A 13,367-nucleotide genomic window follows, 5' to 3' on the forward strand; every position below is an offset into this window, starting at 1 on the left:
GAGCCAATATAATAGCCGGCTAAAGTTTTTTCTTTCGACAGGGCCCTGCTATTTGCGTTCTTTGGTTTTTTCTTAGCGAGGGGGCCTTGCTATTGCGTGAGCCTCTAGGCCGTTGACTAACTGGACTGGCAACATAAGCCTTCACAAGACAGCCCATACGGCCCAATTGAACGTCTGGCCCATTTACCCCATCAAGCAAATCCTAGCCGTCGGTGCTAGGTCACGGCGACGCGGGGAGGCCATTTATACCCGTCACAGCCGCCACGCGCTCGCCCTCCTCTCTCTCCCCCCACTCTTTGCCCAAGCCCCCTACTGCCGGCGGCGGAGACGACGGAAACATGGTGCAGCGCCTGACCTACCGGAAGAGGCACAGCTATGCCACCAAGTCCAACCAGACGCGGGTCGTCAAGACCCCAGGTCTGGATCCCCTCCTCCTCCCCTTCTCCAGACGAATTTCTTTGGTGGCTTCTGATTTGTTCGTGCCAAGATCTTCGCTGAAATCGGTCGGTTTTGTTCCTTGTGTGCCGCAGGTGGTAAGCTAGTGTACCAGTACACCAAGAAGAGGGCGAGCGGCCCCAAGTGCCCTGTGACCGGGAAGAAGATCCAGGGGGTGAGTTGCCGCTTTGCCTTTTGCATCTATATGAAATTCTTGATTGTTTCGCTTTGCCATGATAGGGGTATTCGATATCTCTGTTTGTATGGTGGATGGATTGGATTCTTGTGCTTGGGTATTATTTATGTGTGGTAAATGTGGTTTATCTCCATCTTACACATGTATGGTTATCAGCTTTTAGAGTATCTTTTAGGCTTTTACCACACAAATTACCGACTAGATTGTGGTGAGATGCACAATTGGTAGATGCCGATTTGACCTTATCGGGTATCAGATTTATGTTTAGACCGTTTCCTCATATCATTCCTAATTAGTTATTCCTTTTGGTGGTTTGTGGTAGTGCATGGGTATCAAATTAAGAGTTGGTTGTCCGACAGTTGGTACGATGGTGTACGTGGACAGCTGGTTGTGCAGAGTAGCAATGCTGCATTTCAACAATAGTTCAAGTATTTATTTTGATGGTTCAATCATTCTTATTAGTTTCTAGTGGTGCCTTTAGACTATAATAAATTTTTAGATCAGTAATGTGTGTTTAAACACTTGGTTGCTCAGTAGTGTTGATTGTATTATACAATCAGATTTGTAGTTATGCATGAGTTTACTACCAGCAAAGCAAACTCTCATAACGGGAATGAATGTCACAGCTCATTTGGTCCTTTTGTGATTTCAACAACTCCATTTGCTCACTCAGCTTGTTTTTATTAGTGAAATGAGATTCTTCTGCCATGCTTGTTTTAAGTTGAGAGGACATTTGTGTTTGAATTTTTGCCTTTTGGTTGAAGAATATTGCAACATGATGGCTCATGATCTGATACTTCCATTTCCAGATTCCCCACCTCAGGCCTACTGAATACAAAAGATCAAGGTTGTCTAGGAACCGCAGGACTGTGAACCGTCCCTATGGTGGAGTGCTCTCTGGAACTGCAGTGAGGGAAAGGTGAGCAAACTTTGCCTTACAATCATCTAATGTCATTACCTCAAACCTATCCTTTATGTAGTCTCATTGGATTCATGTTCTCCTTCAGGATCATCCGCGCTTTCTTGGTTGAGGAGCAGAAGATCGTGAAGAAGGTGTTGAAAATACAGAAGACCAAGGACAAGACGACCTCAAAGTAATCTGTTTGAAACAGAAGTGCGAAGTGCGATGGTGTTCTGTAAACAAGGAAAATATTTTTGTTGGTGGTTATGATCAATGGTTTAGTCCCTTCTAGCTAAATGTTTTAGAGTACTTGAAATCCTTCTGCCGCCGTGACATCAGAGATTGTGAAACATTTGATACCCATTTGCAGTTTCATTTCTGAATGCATGTTGAATCTACTTATGTTAATTTGGTTTCACCTTGCATTCGTGGTTATTGATCTATAACAATTTTTCTGTTCCTCACTCTCATTTCCTTGCTGCCCTGCTCCTTGGATCAGAAAAGTACACTTGAGAAACTTCATCCATTGAACCACTAGATTGTTTTACCATGCCTGTAAATTTTGAAATGAACATTTTTGTTTGCGAGGCTGGAAGGTTCTGGTGAATAGTGCATTTGTTCTAGTAGGATACTCTGGGTCGATTATGGTCCCAGGCTGGTTTGGTTGGACGTGGCTTGGTCGCCTCCATGAAATTGGTGGGAAACTCCATATTAGATACAGAGTTCCATTCACTCAATCCCCGCATTCTAATGAGATAGGCAAAACGTTTGGGCTTCTTTGATTCAAAGGATTTTCAAAGGAATTTTAAAGGATTCTAATCCTTAGGATTTTTTCCTATGTGGGTTGTTTGATTCGTAGGATTGTAAACCGTAGGAATTTTTCCATAGGATTCATTTGCACTAGATTTCATAGGAAATTTACCATCCACTCACAAGATGACATGCCAATCCAATCCCACGTTTTTCCTATTCATGCATTTGGGAAATCCTACGAATCAAAGAGTCCCTTAATAAACTGGAGACGAACATTTGGGGCCTTTGGATTCCAGGAAAGATAAAGTACTTTGCGTGGAAAATTCTTCCTGGAATGCTTCCTTGTTTTGGGGTTCTATAACTGGGCGCCATATCCTGGATTCACCACAATGTCCAATCTGCTTGGTTGGTGTGGAAGATGTCCAGCATTGTCTTTTCAAATGTAGGCGAGCAAAGGAGGTTTGGTTACATTTTGGCATGTTGGAAATGATTCAAAAGGCCGTGGCCGAAGATATAGGTGAACGCCGAAGCTTCATTTCATATAGAGACACATGCGGGCGCTGCTGGTATAGTTATCCGAGATAATAAAGGTGGTTTTATAGAAGCAACAACTTGGTTCCTACCACATGTTAGCTCTGTCGATTCTGTGGAATTGATAGCAATTGAGAATGGTATGTTCTTGGCGGCTAACATGGGGTGCAACAGTATAGAGATCGAGTCTGGCTGTAGTTTTGCAGTGAACTCTGTGCAACTGATGGACGAGTACTTGGGCCCGAATGTTACAGTCATAATAGAGTGCAACCAAATGGCGATGGAGCTCCGGAGATCTACTTATATGCACCGTTGCCGTGATGCTAATCAAGTTGCTGATGAGTTCGCGAAACACTCTTTTAGATTTATATCTTCCAGCCTTTGGGATTCTTATTATACTGTATTACTGAATTTGTTTCTCATCATCTTGTAAACGGTATGACGATAATATGAGAAATAAAGTCTCTTGCCGCAAAAAAAAAAGAAAAAAAACTGGAGTTTGTTCTATTTGATTCCAAGGACACCCATATGTTACTTGTAGAGTGCATGTTGTAGTTGTTGAGGCATTGGGTCAAAGATACATAGTACTTCGTTTTAATCTACTTGTTTGCCATTTGGACACCACTTTTTTACCCCTCCAATTGGGATTTTTTTTATTTGGAAGGAATTCAAATGCAATCTCTTTATCCCAACGTAATTAGTCTACAAAAATGTGTGCGCTTGCATGGGCTCTACAATAGATTAATCTTTGCATGATCAGCTGATTTTATCATCTTAGCTGGCCATCTGTGGAATTTCTCCAGGGAAAACGGTTAAATTGTTGATCTTATGCTGTGCAAAGATACTTGTGTGATGTTTTGTCCTCCCAAGGCATATTTGTGATGTGATTCCTGCTCTTCATGCAAAATGATTGTTTTAAGACTCAGAACACTGATTTTGTATTTTTTTTCCAAAAAAAAATCATCTGGAAAGTTGTTTTTTCAATCAAGGCAAGGTAATCGCTGGTTGATCTTCAAATTAGCATTACCCTGCCTGTTTATTTCTTCCGCCATTTGCTAGGGATGCAGGCGGACAGTGTATAATTAGACACAAGGTGTCACGCCCGCAAGTGTATAATTAGAACTGCACAATTATTAAAGCAACAGCCTGTCGCGGACAATGTAGATGCTATCTGCTTGCATCCCTTCCGCCTTTACTAGTTTGTGAAATTCCACTTGTCCTTTGCTTATCAACTTGTGAATTATGGCAGGAAGTGGATGGAATATGACCAGAGGACGCTTAGCTTGCAATAGCTTGAACTGTGATTAGAATTTAGAACATACTCCTACTTTATTCTAGAAGTTGAAAGAAATAACTCTGATGGATATGAAGTCGTACATGAGAAAGTTCTAATCTGCACTACACACTTGGAATTACTCCCTTCGTCTCAATTGTCTCATGGTAATGTTTGGCCAAGTTTATAAAAAAACCAACAACCACAATACCAAATTAATCTCTACTGTTAACGTAATCAACAACAATCAAATAAATCACCGACAGCAGGAAATCACTTGCAAGCGAACAATAAAATCAACTCACATAGTTGTATGTACAAAATCTCAATCATATCATATCTTTCTTTACCTTCGCCTCCTCACAACATATCTCTATCTCAACTGAACCAAAAATTTCCTACGTTGAACCACCAGAATAAAGTTGCTTCCATTGCAATACATGAGTATTTAGCTAGTATTATTGATTAGACAGTTAAAATATTTTTATTGCAACACACGAGTATTTAGCTATCAGTAGCTCTCATTGAGATGAAGATGTACATGTGGAAGTTGCATTAACTTATATCCAACTTAAAAAGAAAAGCTTCAGAAAAATATGTACTAGCATTTTTGGAAAGATATGTTACGAATTTTCGAAGACTGGATTGTGAAAAGAGAACTCTGAGATTACAATAGATAAAACTAGGATGAGAAAGGGCAATAATTAGCTTTCAAAAGCTTAAAAAAATATGAAAACTGTATTGTCAAGAGTGGGATTTGAACCCACGCCCTTTCGGACCAGTACCTGAAACTGGCGCCTTAGACCAACTCGGCCATCTTGACTTGATGCCTCTTGTCTGCAATCAAGCTAAACATTTGCAAGCAGCAATGAGGGCTACCATTCTTATTAGCAGCAAGCATTAACATCTTGGATCTAGAGTAGATTTCTTGAGAATTTCAAATCCAGCACCCTAAAGTAGGCTAGACTTGCATGTTTTTGTGCAACATCACATAGACACTAGCAAGCCGTAGTACGGGACAGACACTCCCATCGCCGTGAAAAATTCAAGTGCAGAAGTTCACCGCCGAGGCGGCGACAGCGCGCGCTCAACCACGCGCCCTCACTCCGGTTGCATCCCCACCCCACGCCGTCTCTGCCCTCCGCCGTCTCGATGCCTCCACGCCTCCCCTCCCCCGCCCTCTCCGCCCACATACGCACGCTCTCCTCCGCCACCCGGGCCGGTGTCCCCCACCTGCTCGACGGAGTGCCGCGCCCGGACCGCCTCGGGCGGCTCCCGCCCGAGCTCGCGGGCTTCGTCCGCTCGCGCGCCGCGGGGCACACGCCCAGCCAGTTCGCCTACGGGAACGCGCTCGCGGCCTGCGCCCCGGCCGCCACGGGCGCCGGGGCGGGCAGTGTCGCCTTCGCGGAGCAGCTCTACTGCGCCGCCTGGAAGGACGGGCTCGCGGGCGACGCCTACGTCTGCAGCGGCATGGTCGACCTGCTCGCCAAGAGCGGCCGCCTCGGGGACGCGCTCAGGGCGTTCGCGGACGGCGACCGCGGGAGCGTGGTCTGCTGGAACGCGGTCATCTCCGGGGCCACGCGCAACGGCGAGCACGGTCTCGCCGTCGAGATGTTCGGCGACATGGCATGGGGCTCCTGCGAGCCCAACTCCTTCACTTACTCCGGTGTCCTCAGTGCCTGTGCGGCAGGTGCGGAGCTGTGCGTCGGGAAGGCAGTGCATGGGCTGGTGCTTCGGCGTGACCCCGAGTACGATGTGTTCATTGGGACGGCGATCGTCAACATGTATGCGAAGTCGGGTGATATGGTCGCTGCCATGAGGGAGTTCTGGAGGATGCCGGTCCGGAATGTGGTATCCTGGACCACCGCGATCGCTGGTTTCGTGCAGCAGGAGGAGCCAGTAGGCGCTGTTCGGCTGCTCAGAGATATGGTCCGGAGTGGCGTGTCGATCAACAAATACACGGCTACTAGCATCTTGCTCGCCTGCTCCCAGATGCACATGATACGAGAGGCTAGCCAGATCCATGGAATGATCATAAAGACAGAGCTGTACTTGGATTACGTTGTCAAGGAGGCTTTGATCTGCACATTTGCTAATATTGGGGCTATTGAGTTGTCCGAGAAGGTGTTTGAAGAAGTTGGCAGAGTAAGCAACAAAAGTATCTGGTCGACTTTCATATCTGGGATTAGTAGTCATAACCTACCGAGATCAATTCAGCTGTTAACGAGGATGTTTCGTCAGGGTCTAAGACCAAACGACAAATGCTATGCTTCTATTTTCAGTTCTGTGGACTCAATTGAGCTTGGCAGGCAGCTGCATTCGCTGGTTATAAAAGATGGGTTTGTTCATGGTGTCCTTGTGGGCAGTGCACTCTCCACCATGTACTCTAGATGTGGTGAAATGGAAGATAGCTGCAAGGTCTTTGAAGAAATGCAGGAACGGGATGAAGTCTCATGGACTGCAACGATTGCTGGTTTTGCATCTCATGGCCATTCAGATGAGGCATTCCGACTGTTCAGGAATATGATTCTTGATAACCTTAAGCCTGACCATGTGTCGTTATCTGCCATTCTTTCAGCTTGTAATGGACCAGACTATTTGCTCAAAGGGAAGGAAGTTCATGGACACATTCTTCGTGTCTATGGAGAAACTACGTCTGTTAGCACTTGTTTGGTTTCCATGTATTGCAAATGTCGAGAAGTACAAACAGCTAGAAGAATTTTTGATGCAACTCCATGCAAAGATCAGGTCATGTTGTCTTCAATGGTATCTGGATACTCTACAAATGGTTGCACTGACGAGGCAATCTCATTATTTCAGCTTATGATGGCAGCTGGTTTTCAGATAGATAGGTTCATATGCTCATCTATCCTTAGCCTATGTGCTAACATAGCAAGACCGCTCTATGGAAAACTATTACATGGGTATGCAATTAAGGCAGGAATACTGTCTGATCTATCAGTAAGCAGTTCACTTGTGAAGCTGTACTCCAAAAATGGCAACCTGCATGATTCTCGTAAAGTTTTTGATGAAATAAATTCCCCGGATTTAGTTACTTGGACAGCTATAATTGATGGATATGCTCAGCATGGAAGCGGTCAGGATTCTTTGGAGATGTTTGATTTGATGATTAGGCGTGGAGTGAAACCAGATAATGTTGTACTAGTGAGTATTTTATCTGCTTGCAGCCGTAACGGTTTAGTTGAAGAAGGCTTTAACTACTTTAAATCTATGAGAAACGTGTATGGGCTTGAGCCTGTGTTACATCACTACTGTTGTATGGTTGATTTACTTGGTCGATCTGGGAGGCTTGCAGAGGCAAAAAGTTTTATTGAGAGTATGCCTATGAAGCCTGACCTGATGGTATGGAGCACACTGCTTGCTGCTTGCAGAGTTCATGATGATGCTGTACTTGGACGATTTGTAGAAAATAGGATACGTGAAGATAATTATGACCCAAGCTCTTTTGCAATGCTGTCAAACATTCTAGCAAACTCTGGAGACTGGGAGGAAGTAGCGAGAGTCAGAAAATCATTAAAGGGCAAAAAGAAAGAGCCTGGATTGAGTATGGTGTAAAGTGAAATGGTCAAAGAGTTCTATAAATAAAACTGGAATGCAGCACAGTACATTGACTGAGATGAAATAATGACATCATCTCGGGGAGTTCTGAGAAGAGCGCTAGTTGGTTACATGTAAGCAATGTGCAATGGATATCATTGGTATATTGGATATACTGTTGAGCCTTTTTACACTGTTCACCAGATTTTGCATTGGTAGTTGTTCTAAACCTGTTAGGCATCTGATTAGTGACATTTGTTCCTGATCATGGGGAAGACTTGATGCCTTTCTAAATTTGCACCGACAATACAACTGAGTCAGGCTCTTTGCTGAACTTAATTCGTCATTCACTTTATGATATTTGACATGTAGGGCACACTTATAATTCTCAGGGAAAGTATATGTATTCATAATACTGAAGCACTCAATACATACAACCAAATCTATTTCTCTCTCTATTAGCCTATCTTTTGTACAGGTGGGTAGGATTCACAAAGTATACACTGAGCAGAAAATGTACAAGGGCAATTGCTGACAGAAATGCTAGCAAATGAAGGTTGCTCATCTTCTTGTATTATCTAACTATGTATATTTTTTTTTCCTTCGAGCAGCTATTGGACATCTCTCGGAGAGGCAGGGGGACAATTGAGAGATTCACATGGCACATTGGATATCCAATCATCTGAAGAATGTAACCCCAAATCAAAGGGGAATTTTATTTTGGGTGGAACTCCATACTCATTGCCTGTATTGTGTCCATTGTCAGGTTTTCTTGTATATGGATCTTCGTCCCTATTTCCAATACCTTCATTTGTGTCTATAACCCAATCAACTGCGTACCCGTTGCACTGTTCAGGGTGTTCAAACTCTATCTCTGGCGAGGCTTCATTCATGCTATTGATTATTCCAGGGGCTATGCTGAAAAGCACGGCATCTGATGACCTCTGGAGGGTCTGTGTTTCAAATGGAAAGATGATTGGACCACTATGGATGTCTTTGTCTGATATATGAGTTAAAGACGGACCACGGCTGAAATTTATGACTTTACATGAAGAGCCATTTTGTGAACTGTTGGGTTTCTGCTGCTGCTGCTCATGAAAGTAATGCTGGCTATTGAGCCGACTCACAGGTATTGCAACTTCTGCTGAGCAAGGGGAGCTTTCGAAAGCAAAATGTGAAGCTTGTATGGATTGCAGGGCAGATAAGAGATCTGGCTCTATTGTTGCAGTTGACTGAGGACCCCAGGAGTGGGATAGCGCTCTTTGTGCCATTGAACTAGGCTTTTTAAATATCCTACAAATAGCCCAGGCATCCTGTCATCAGAAGATATACATCATATATCGAGATATTTTTGGAATTTTAGCACTATAAGTAAATGTTTTGAATAAGAGGCTTACATTGGCTGGAATGTTTTTGTCTATTGGTACTTTAGGAAGTGATGGATCAGTTAGTGAAGGAAGCCTGAACTCATGCATCATCCAGTCAGTCTTGATCCCTTTTGCTGCTCTCCCTTTATAAAAGACAAGAGACTTCTTCAGGCCTATGCACTTGGTTCCCTCGGAGGAGTAAATGGGCCTATCTGTTCCTGTTGCTTTCCAGAATCCAGCTCCTGTGACTCTGTTTGGTCTAGCACTATTACGGTACTTCCGGTCCCTTGGGCAGTAGAAATACCATTCTTTTTCCCCAGAACTTGCAAGTTCTAAGTGAGAGCAAGGTAATGAATAAAATATCAGAGAAAGTAAAGGTGAATAATCCAATGCAATGAAGTAATGTTTGCAGATATTTAAGGTGGATAACTATATTTAGTTTGGTTTTCTGATGAGAAGGTTCTTAAGTATTAGTGTAAAAAATGCTCTTATATTATGAAAATAATGTCTATGTTTTGTGCGACTTTTGCTATAATTATGGTTACTATTGTATTTTGAATATGTTGCATGCATACGTAATGGATATGCACAATCTTGGATCTTCTGTGCTCCGTCTGAGTATGATATGGTCTTATTTACCATGACCACTAGTTTACTCATGGCTTGAAATATTGCTAGAAGATTGCCCAACTTGTATTAAGAGTAAAACTTTGTACTGAAGTGTATCAGAAATCACGAGTTCTCTCTCTTGTTCGTTTTAACTTTCATATAGGTTAACTATGAAGACTGTATCTTTGCTCTGTAGTTTCCCAAAAGTAAGGAGGCTATGAGTTTATCTTCCATGCATTCGGCAGAAGCAAGATGGTGAGTGTGGAATAATTTTGAAATTCTATCTCATCTCTAACGTGGGGCATAATATCTGGTGTCTGCATGTTACTAGAGAGAGATGTCTTCCATTCATTCTATTGATAGATAAATGCAAAATTGTATATGCTGGCATTTATTTGGTTATTTGAAGCTAAAGCCTTTACAAGATCAAAGTTCCTTGTTGCTCCATTCAGTAACAAATAAGAACAAACCAAATAAGAACAATACAGAGAAGGTAGCAGCTTACTTGGAAGATCCCATGGGTCATATTTGTAGATGTCCAGCTGCCTGATGAGCTCAATTGAAAGGGGTTTCTGCTGAATCTTTCGCTTGAGATAAAAACCTACCAGCTCTTCATCTGTCGGATGAAACCGGAAACCAGGCAGAAGTACCTCCTCTGACTTGTCCATATCACTTCTCTCATCCATGCCTAACAAGGGTGAAGCCTGATACAGGTTGCACTGCTCTTGTATTACCTATATGGATGTAGTGTATGGTTTTAGGCTCCAAGTTGCCTAGGTGAAGACAAACTCACGAATCTGTCTCTCTAATACAGTGCAAGGACTTATCAACTATGCACGGTCTACTATTTATATCCCTTGTTTGTGGCTTTGTGCTTGTGCAAAGATGGCAAAACTCTTACTGGCAGTTATCTAATATGGTACAGGAATTTATCAACCCAGAAAAAAATACAGAGATGGCTTGATGGGCCTAAATATATGGGAAAGAAGAATGAATAGAAGACGAAGGTATCATGTGTAACTTGAGGACATGAGGTAGGAAACTAGTACTTATATAACTACTGTGTAAGATTAACTGTTTTTCTGTCAGATTTCTAGGCTCCTATTATATGCCTTGTATTCCAGGTCATAAACGATAGTCGGCAAGGGGAGTTTAACATACCCTTTATGAAAGAAGTTACAGCTGCTTAAACATGACTAGATGAGGCCCACAACTCTGAAGCCCCTCTTGCAATAAGATAATATTTTATCCAGTCTCCTTTTGAATCTATTGGATTTATTTAATCAAGGATTAGTATCTCAATGAAGACAAACTTGGCAACATATATGGGGATTATTTGTCCCTTTCACTTCAGACCTAAATTATGATCTAGGACACCCTAAACAACCCCTAAAAAACATTCATAAACAGGTATGGTCTGAACAGTTTCTTTAGTACTCCCTCCATTCACAGATATAAGATGTTCTAACTTTTTAGTGAATTGGATGTATACAAACATGTTTTAGTGTGTTTGTTCACTCATTTCAGTCCGTATATAGTCCATATTGAAATATCCAAAACACCTTATATTTCTTAACGGAGGGAGTACGCTTTGGAAGCTAAACACTTTCAAATACATCAACACCACAATCCAGGATTTATTCTTGCTAGATTAATTTTCTTGAAGAATACCAATACATATTCCTCCATTCTCTGGTTTAGAAACTCCCTTGTATATAGAAAAGGATATCTCTTCTTACTACACATCATTTTCAGTACATATACGCTATTACGCTTCTGGTTGCATTCGAGATTTACTTTGCATAAAAAATTCCTTCTCTTTTACGGAATCATTTCTCACCACTGTCTAATTTGTTCTCACTAGGATGATCCATTTTGCACGTACTGGAGCAACGGTTAGCTTATTTCTACTGTTAACATCATTGATGGAAATTTGGATGAAAGTTGATGTGACAACAGATGTACACGTACCTATGAATTTGTGATTGCTACTTTTTGTTCTAAACCTGTGCAATAGCTTAACTGAAAAGGCGGGGTAACTGTTTAAAAACTGCACTGTGGGGAAACCTTCATCCCAGTTAATGCCATTAAAAAATAATCATCGTCATCTCCTGACAATGATAGCCTTAGCAGTGTAATTGCCTTCAGTTTTCTACCAAGAATCGTATAACTCACTGCAAACTGTTGTCGCATATATTGATATATATATCAACTTTTATTTCACAATCAGTCATTGTCGTAGAATCAATCTCAGCTTGCTTGAGTGCTTTATCATATGTTCTGGTCCATCACCAATTGTATACAGTTCATTGCTCATTATTTTATAAGATCCTGTTTTTAAGTATCACAGTTAGCATAGTTAAATATGATGACTTGGTCATACATGATCTTGTACAGCCTCTCTTTCTGTCAAAGGTATCCCCATTTTTTTTGCCATGCTACTTTCTGTATCATCTTTCCTGCGCTGAATCAGCTGACATAATAATCATGCCAACGGCTTAAAGACAAGATTTTGGCCATGTTACAACTTACAAATAACTTAGTACCAAAAATAACTCAGAAATTTCCCATGCCTCCCCAATTCCAGGCAGGATATTACCACCCAATCAATTCCATGTTTTTGAAAACAAAACATGATCACGTTCACAACTCTTGTCTTCTACCATGATCCACATCGGGAGATGGTTTGGGTTGAACTCTTCAAACGCATACCTTCTCGATGTCCTTGTCGCATTCTTGGTTTGTAGTTCTTGGAGCACCAGAACGTTCTTGCCAAAGGGGCATTATCTTTGTTTTATTGCCTAATCTGCGGGTTGGATTTTTCCTTTTCCAACTTTTGTGAACTTGCTAAAAATAGAGCACACACCAACAAATGCATGTTTAGGACTCTGCAATCTACGTTATGGTACCATATCTTCCAACCTGTGCTAGATTTTGTATCGAGGGTCGTATCTTCTGTTTGTTTGATAAGAAAAAGAGTCCCAGCTTTTGAGTCTTTGGGATTATCAATCCAAATGTGCGTCAAGCTATAGTGCTGGAAATTTGCAGCCAAAGTGTGCCATTGGAGAGCTTACAGATGTTCCATATCTTATATCTTAGGAGCATATAAAAACAGATACTTACTGAGTTACTGTGAAATGTAAAAGGAAATTTGACCATTTCATCTTAACAACTCTGGCCCTGGATTACATTCGCATTTGCAAAGCTGGTTAAATACGAGTCATTAGAGCTTCCATGAATCAGATAGTTTTTAGAAAGGAAATGAAAAATCAACTCCAGTTTTTATGCATTCCTTTTCCTACAACCCTATTGAGCAAATATGTGGTGCCAGCAACACATATCTTGCTAATTTACTATCTTCAAAGGAGCATTTTTCATGCATCCTCATAATTTGTTTGTCCATGCACACTACAGAACTTACATTGCACGGCCTAAATTATTTTTTTGGCTGAAATGGACTGGCCCAGAAAGCAACATCTGACCTCCCGATAGTATAATGAAGCCGTTAACATCAACCTCTTTACTCAAAAGAAGTTACTAGATAGGACAAACCAGAGCATGTCAATCATGTAGCAAAGAAAGAACAACTTGGTGCATACCTGCAGTTCCCTCCATTCACACAGTACATCCATAAGAAAAAATAATAGAAAATGCCAGTGAGATAGATTTATTGGTATAAGTTTTACTTAATGCACCTAGCATGGTATGAACATCCATTGCCCACTTGCAAGGAAGAACCATTAC

At 41.8% G+C, this 13,367-nt stretch overlaps 3 protein-coding genes, 1 long non-coding RNA gene and 1 other non-coding gene across 5 annotated transcripts; 3 read left to right on the forward strand and 2 right to left on the reverse strand.

The window, feature by feature from the left end:
* Positions 1 to 257: 257 nt before the first annotated feature.
* Positions 258 to 1,950, forward strand: LOC119301735 (60S ribosomal protein L34). Its single transcript, XM_037578716.1, has 4 exons — positions 258 to 417; positions 531 to 610; positions 1,441 to 1,550; positions 1,639 to 1,950. The coding sequence occupies exons 1-4, from the start codon at positions 339 to 341 to the stop codon at positions 1,727 to 1,729; spliced, it is 360 nt and encodes a 119-aa protein (XP_037434613.1). The 5' UTR covers positions 258 to 338; the 3' UTR covers positions 1,730 to 1,950.
* Positions 1,951 to 4,831: 2,881 nt separating this feature from the next.
* Positions 4,832 to 4,912, reverse strand: TRNAL-CAG. The gene has a single exon. It is a non-coding gene; the product is annotated as a tRNA-Leu (tRNA).
* Positions 4,913 to 5,045: 133 nt separating this feature from the next.
* On the forward strand, positions 5,046 to 8,366 carry LOC119301736 (pentatricopeptide repeat-containing protein At1g74600, chloroplastic-like). Its single transcript, XM_037578717.1, has 2 exons — positions 5,046 to 7,781; positions 8,259 to 8,366. The coding sequence occupies exon 1, from the start codon at positions 5,242 to 5,244 to the stop codon at positions 7,663 to 7,665; it is 2,424 nt and encodes an 807-aa protein (XP_037434614.1). The 5' UTR covers positions 5,046 to 5,241; the 3' UTR covers positions 7,666 to 7,781; positions 8,259 to 8,366.
* On the reverse strand, positions 8,259 to 10,632 carry LOC119301738 (protein FEZ-like). Its single transcript, XM_037578720.1, has 3 exons — positions 10,129 to 10,632; positions 9,045 to 9,346; positions 8,259 to 8,960 (listed from the first exon to the last, which is right to left on the reverse strand). Exons 1-3 carry the CDS (start codon positions 10,307 to 10,309, stop codon positions 8,259 to 8,261), a joined length of 1,185 nt encoding a protein of 394 aa, XP_037434617.1. The 5' UTR covers positions 10,310 to 10,632.
* Positions 9,340 to 12,077, forward strand: LOC119301740. The gene is made up of 3 exons (XR_005147165.1): positions 9,340 to 9,878; positions 10,549 to 10,657; positions 11,488 to 12,077. It is a non-coding gene; the product is annotated as an uncharacterized LOC119301740 (long non-coding RNA).
* The last annotated feature ends 1,290 nt before the right edge of the window (positions 12,078 to 13,367 follow it).

The sequence above is a fragment of the Triticum dicoccoides genome, chromosome 5A (genome assembly GCF_002162155.2).
Source record: "Triticum dicoccoides isolate Atlit2015 ecotype Zavitan chromosome 5A, WEW_v2.0, whole genome shotgun sequence".
Lineage (NCBI taxonomy): Eukaryota > Viridiplantae > Streptophyta > Magnoliopsida > Poales > Poaceae > Triticum > Triticum dicoccoides.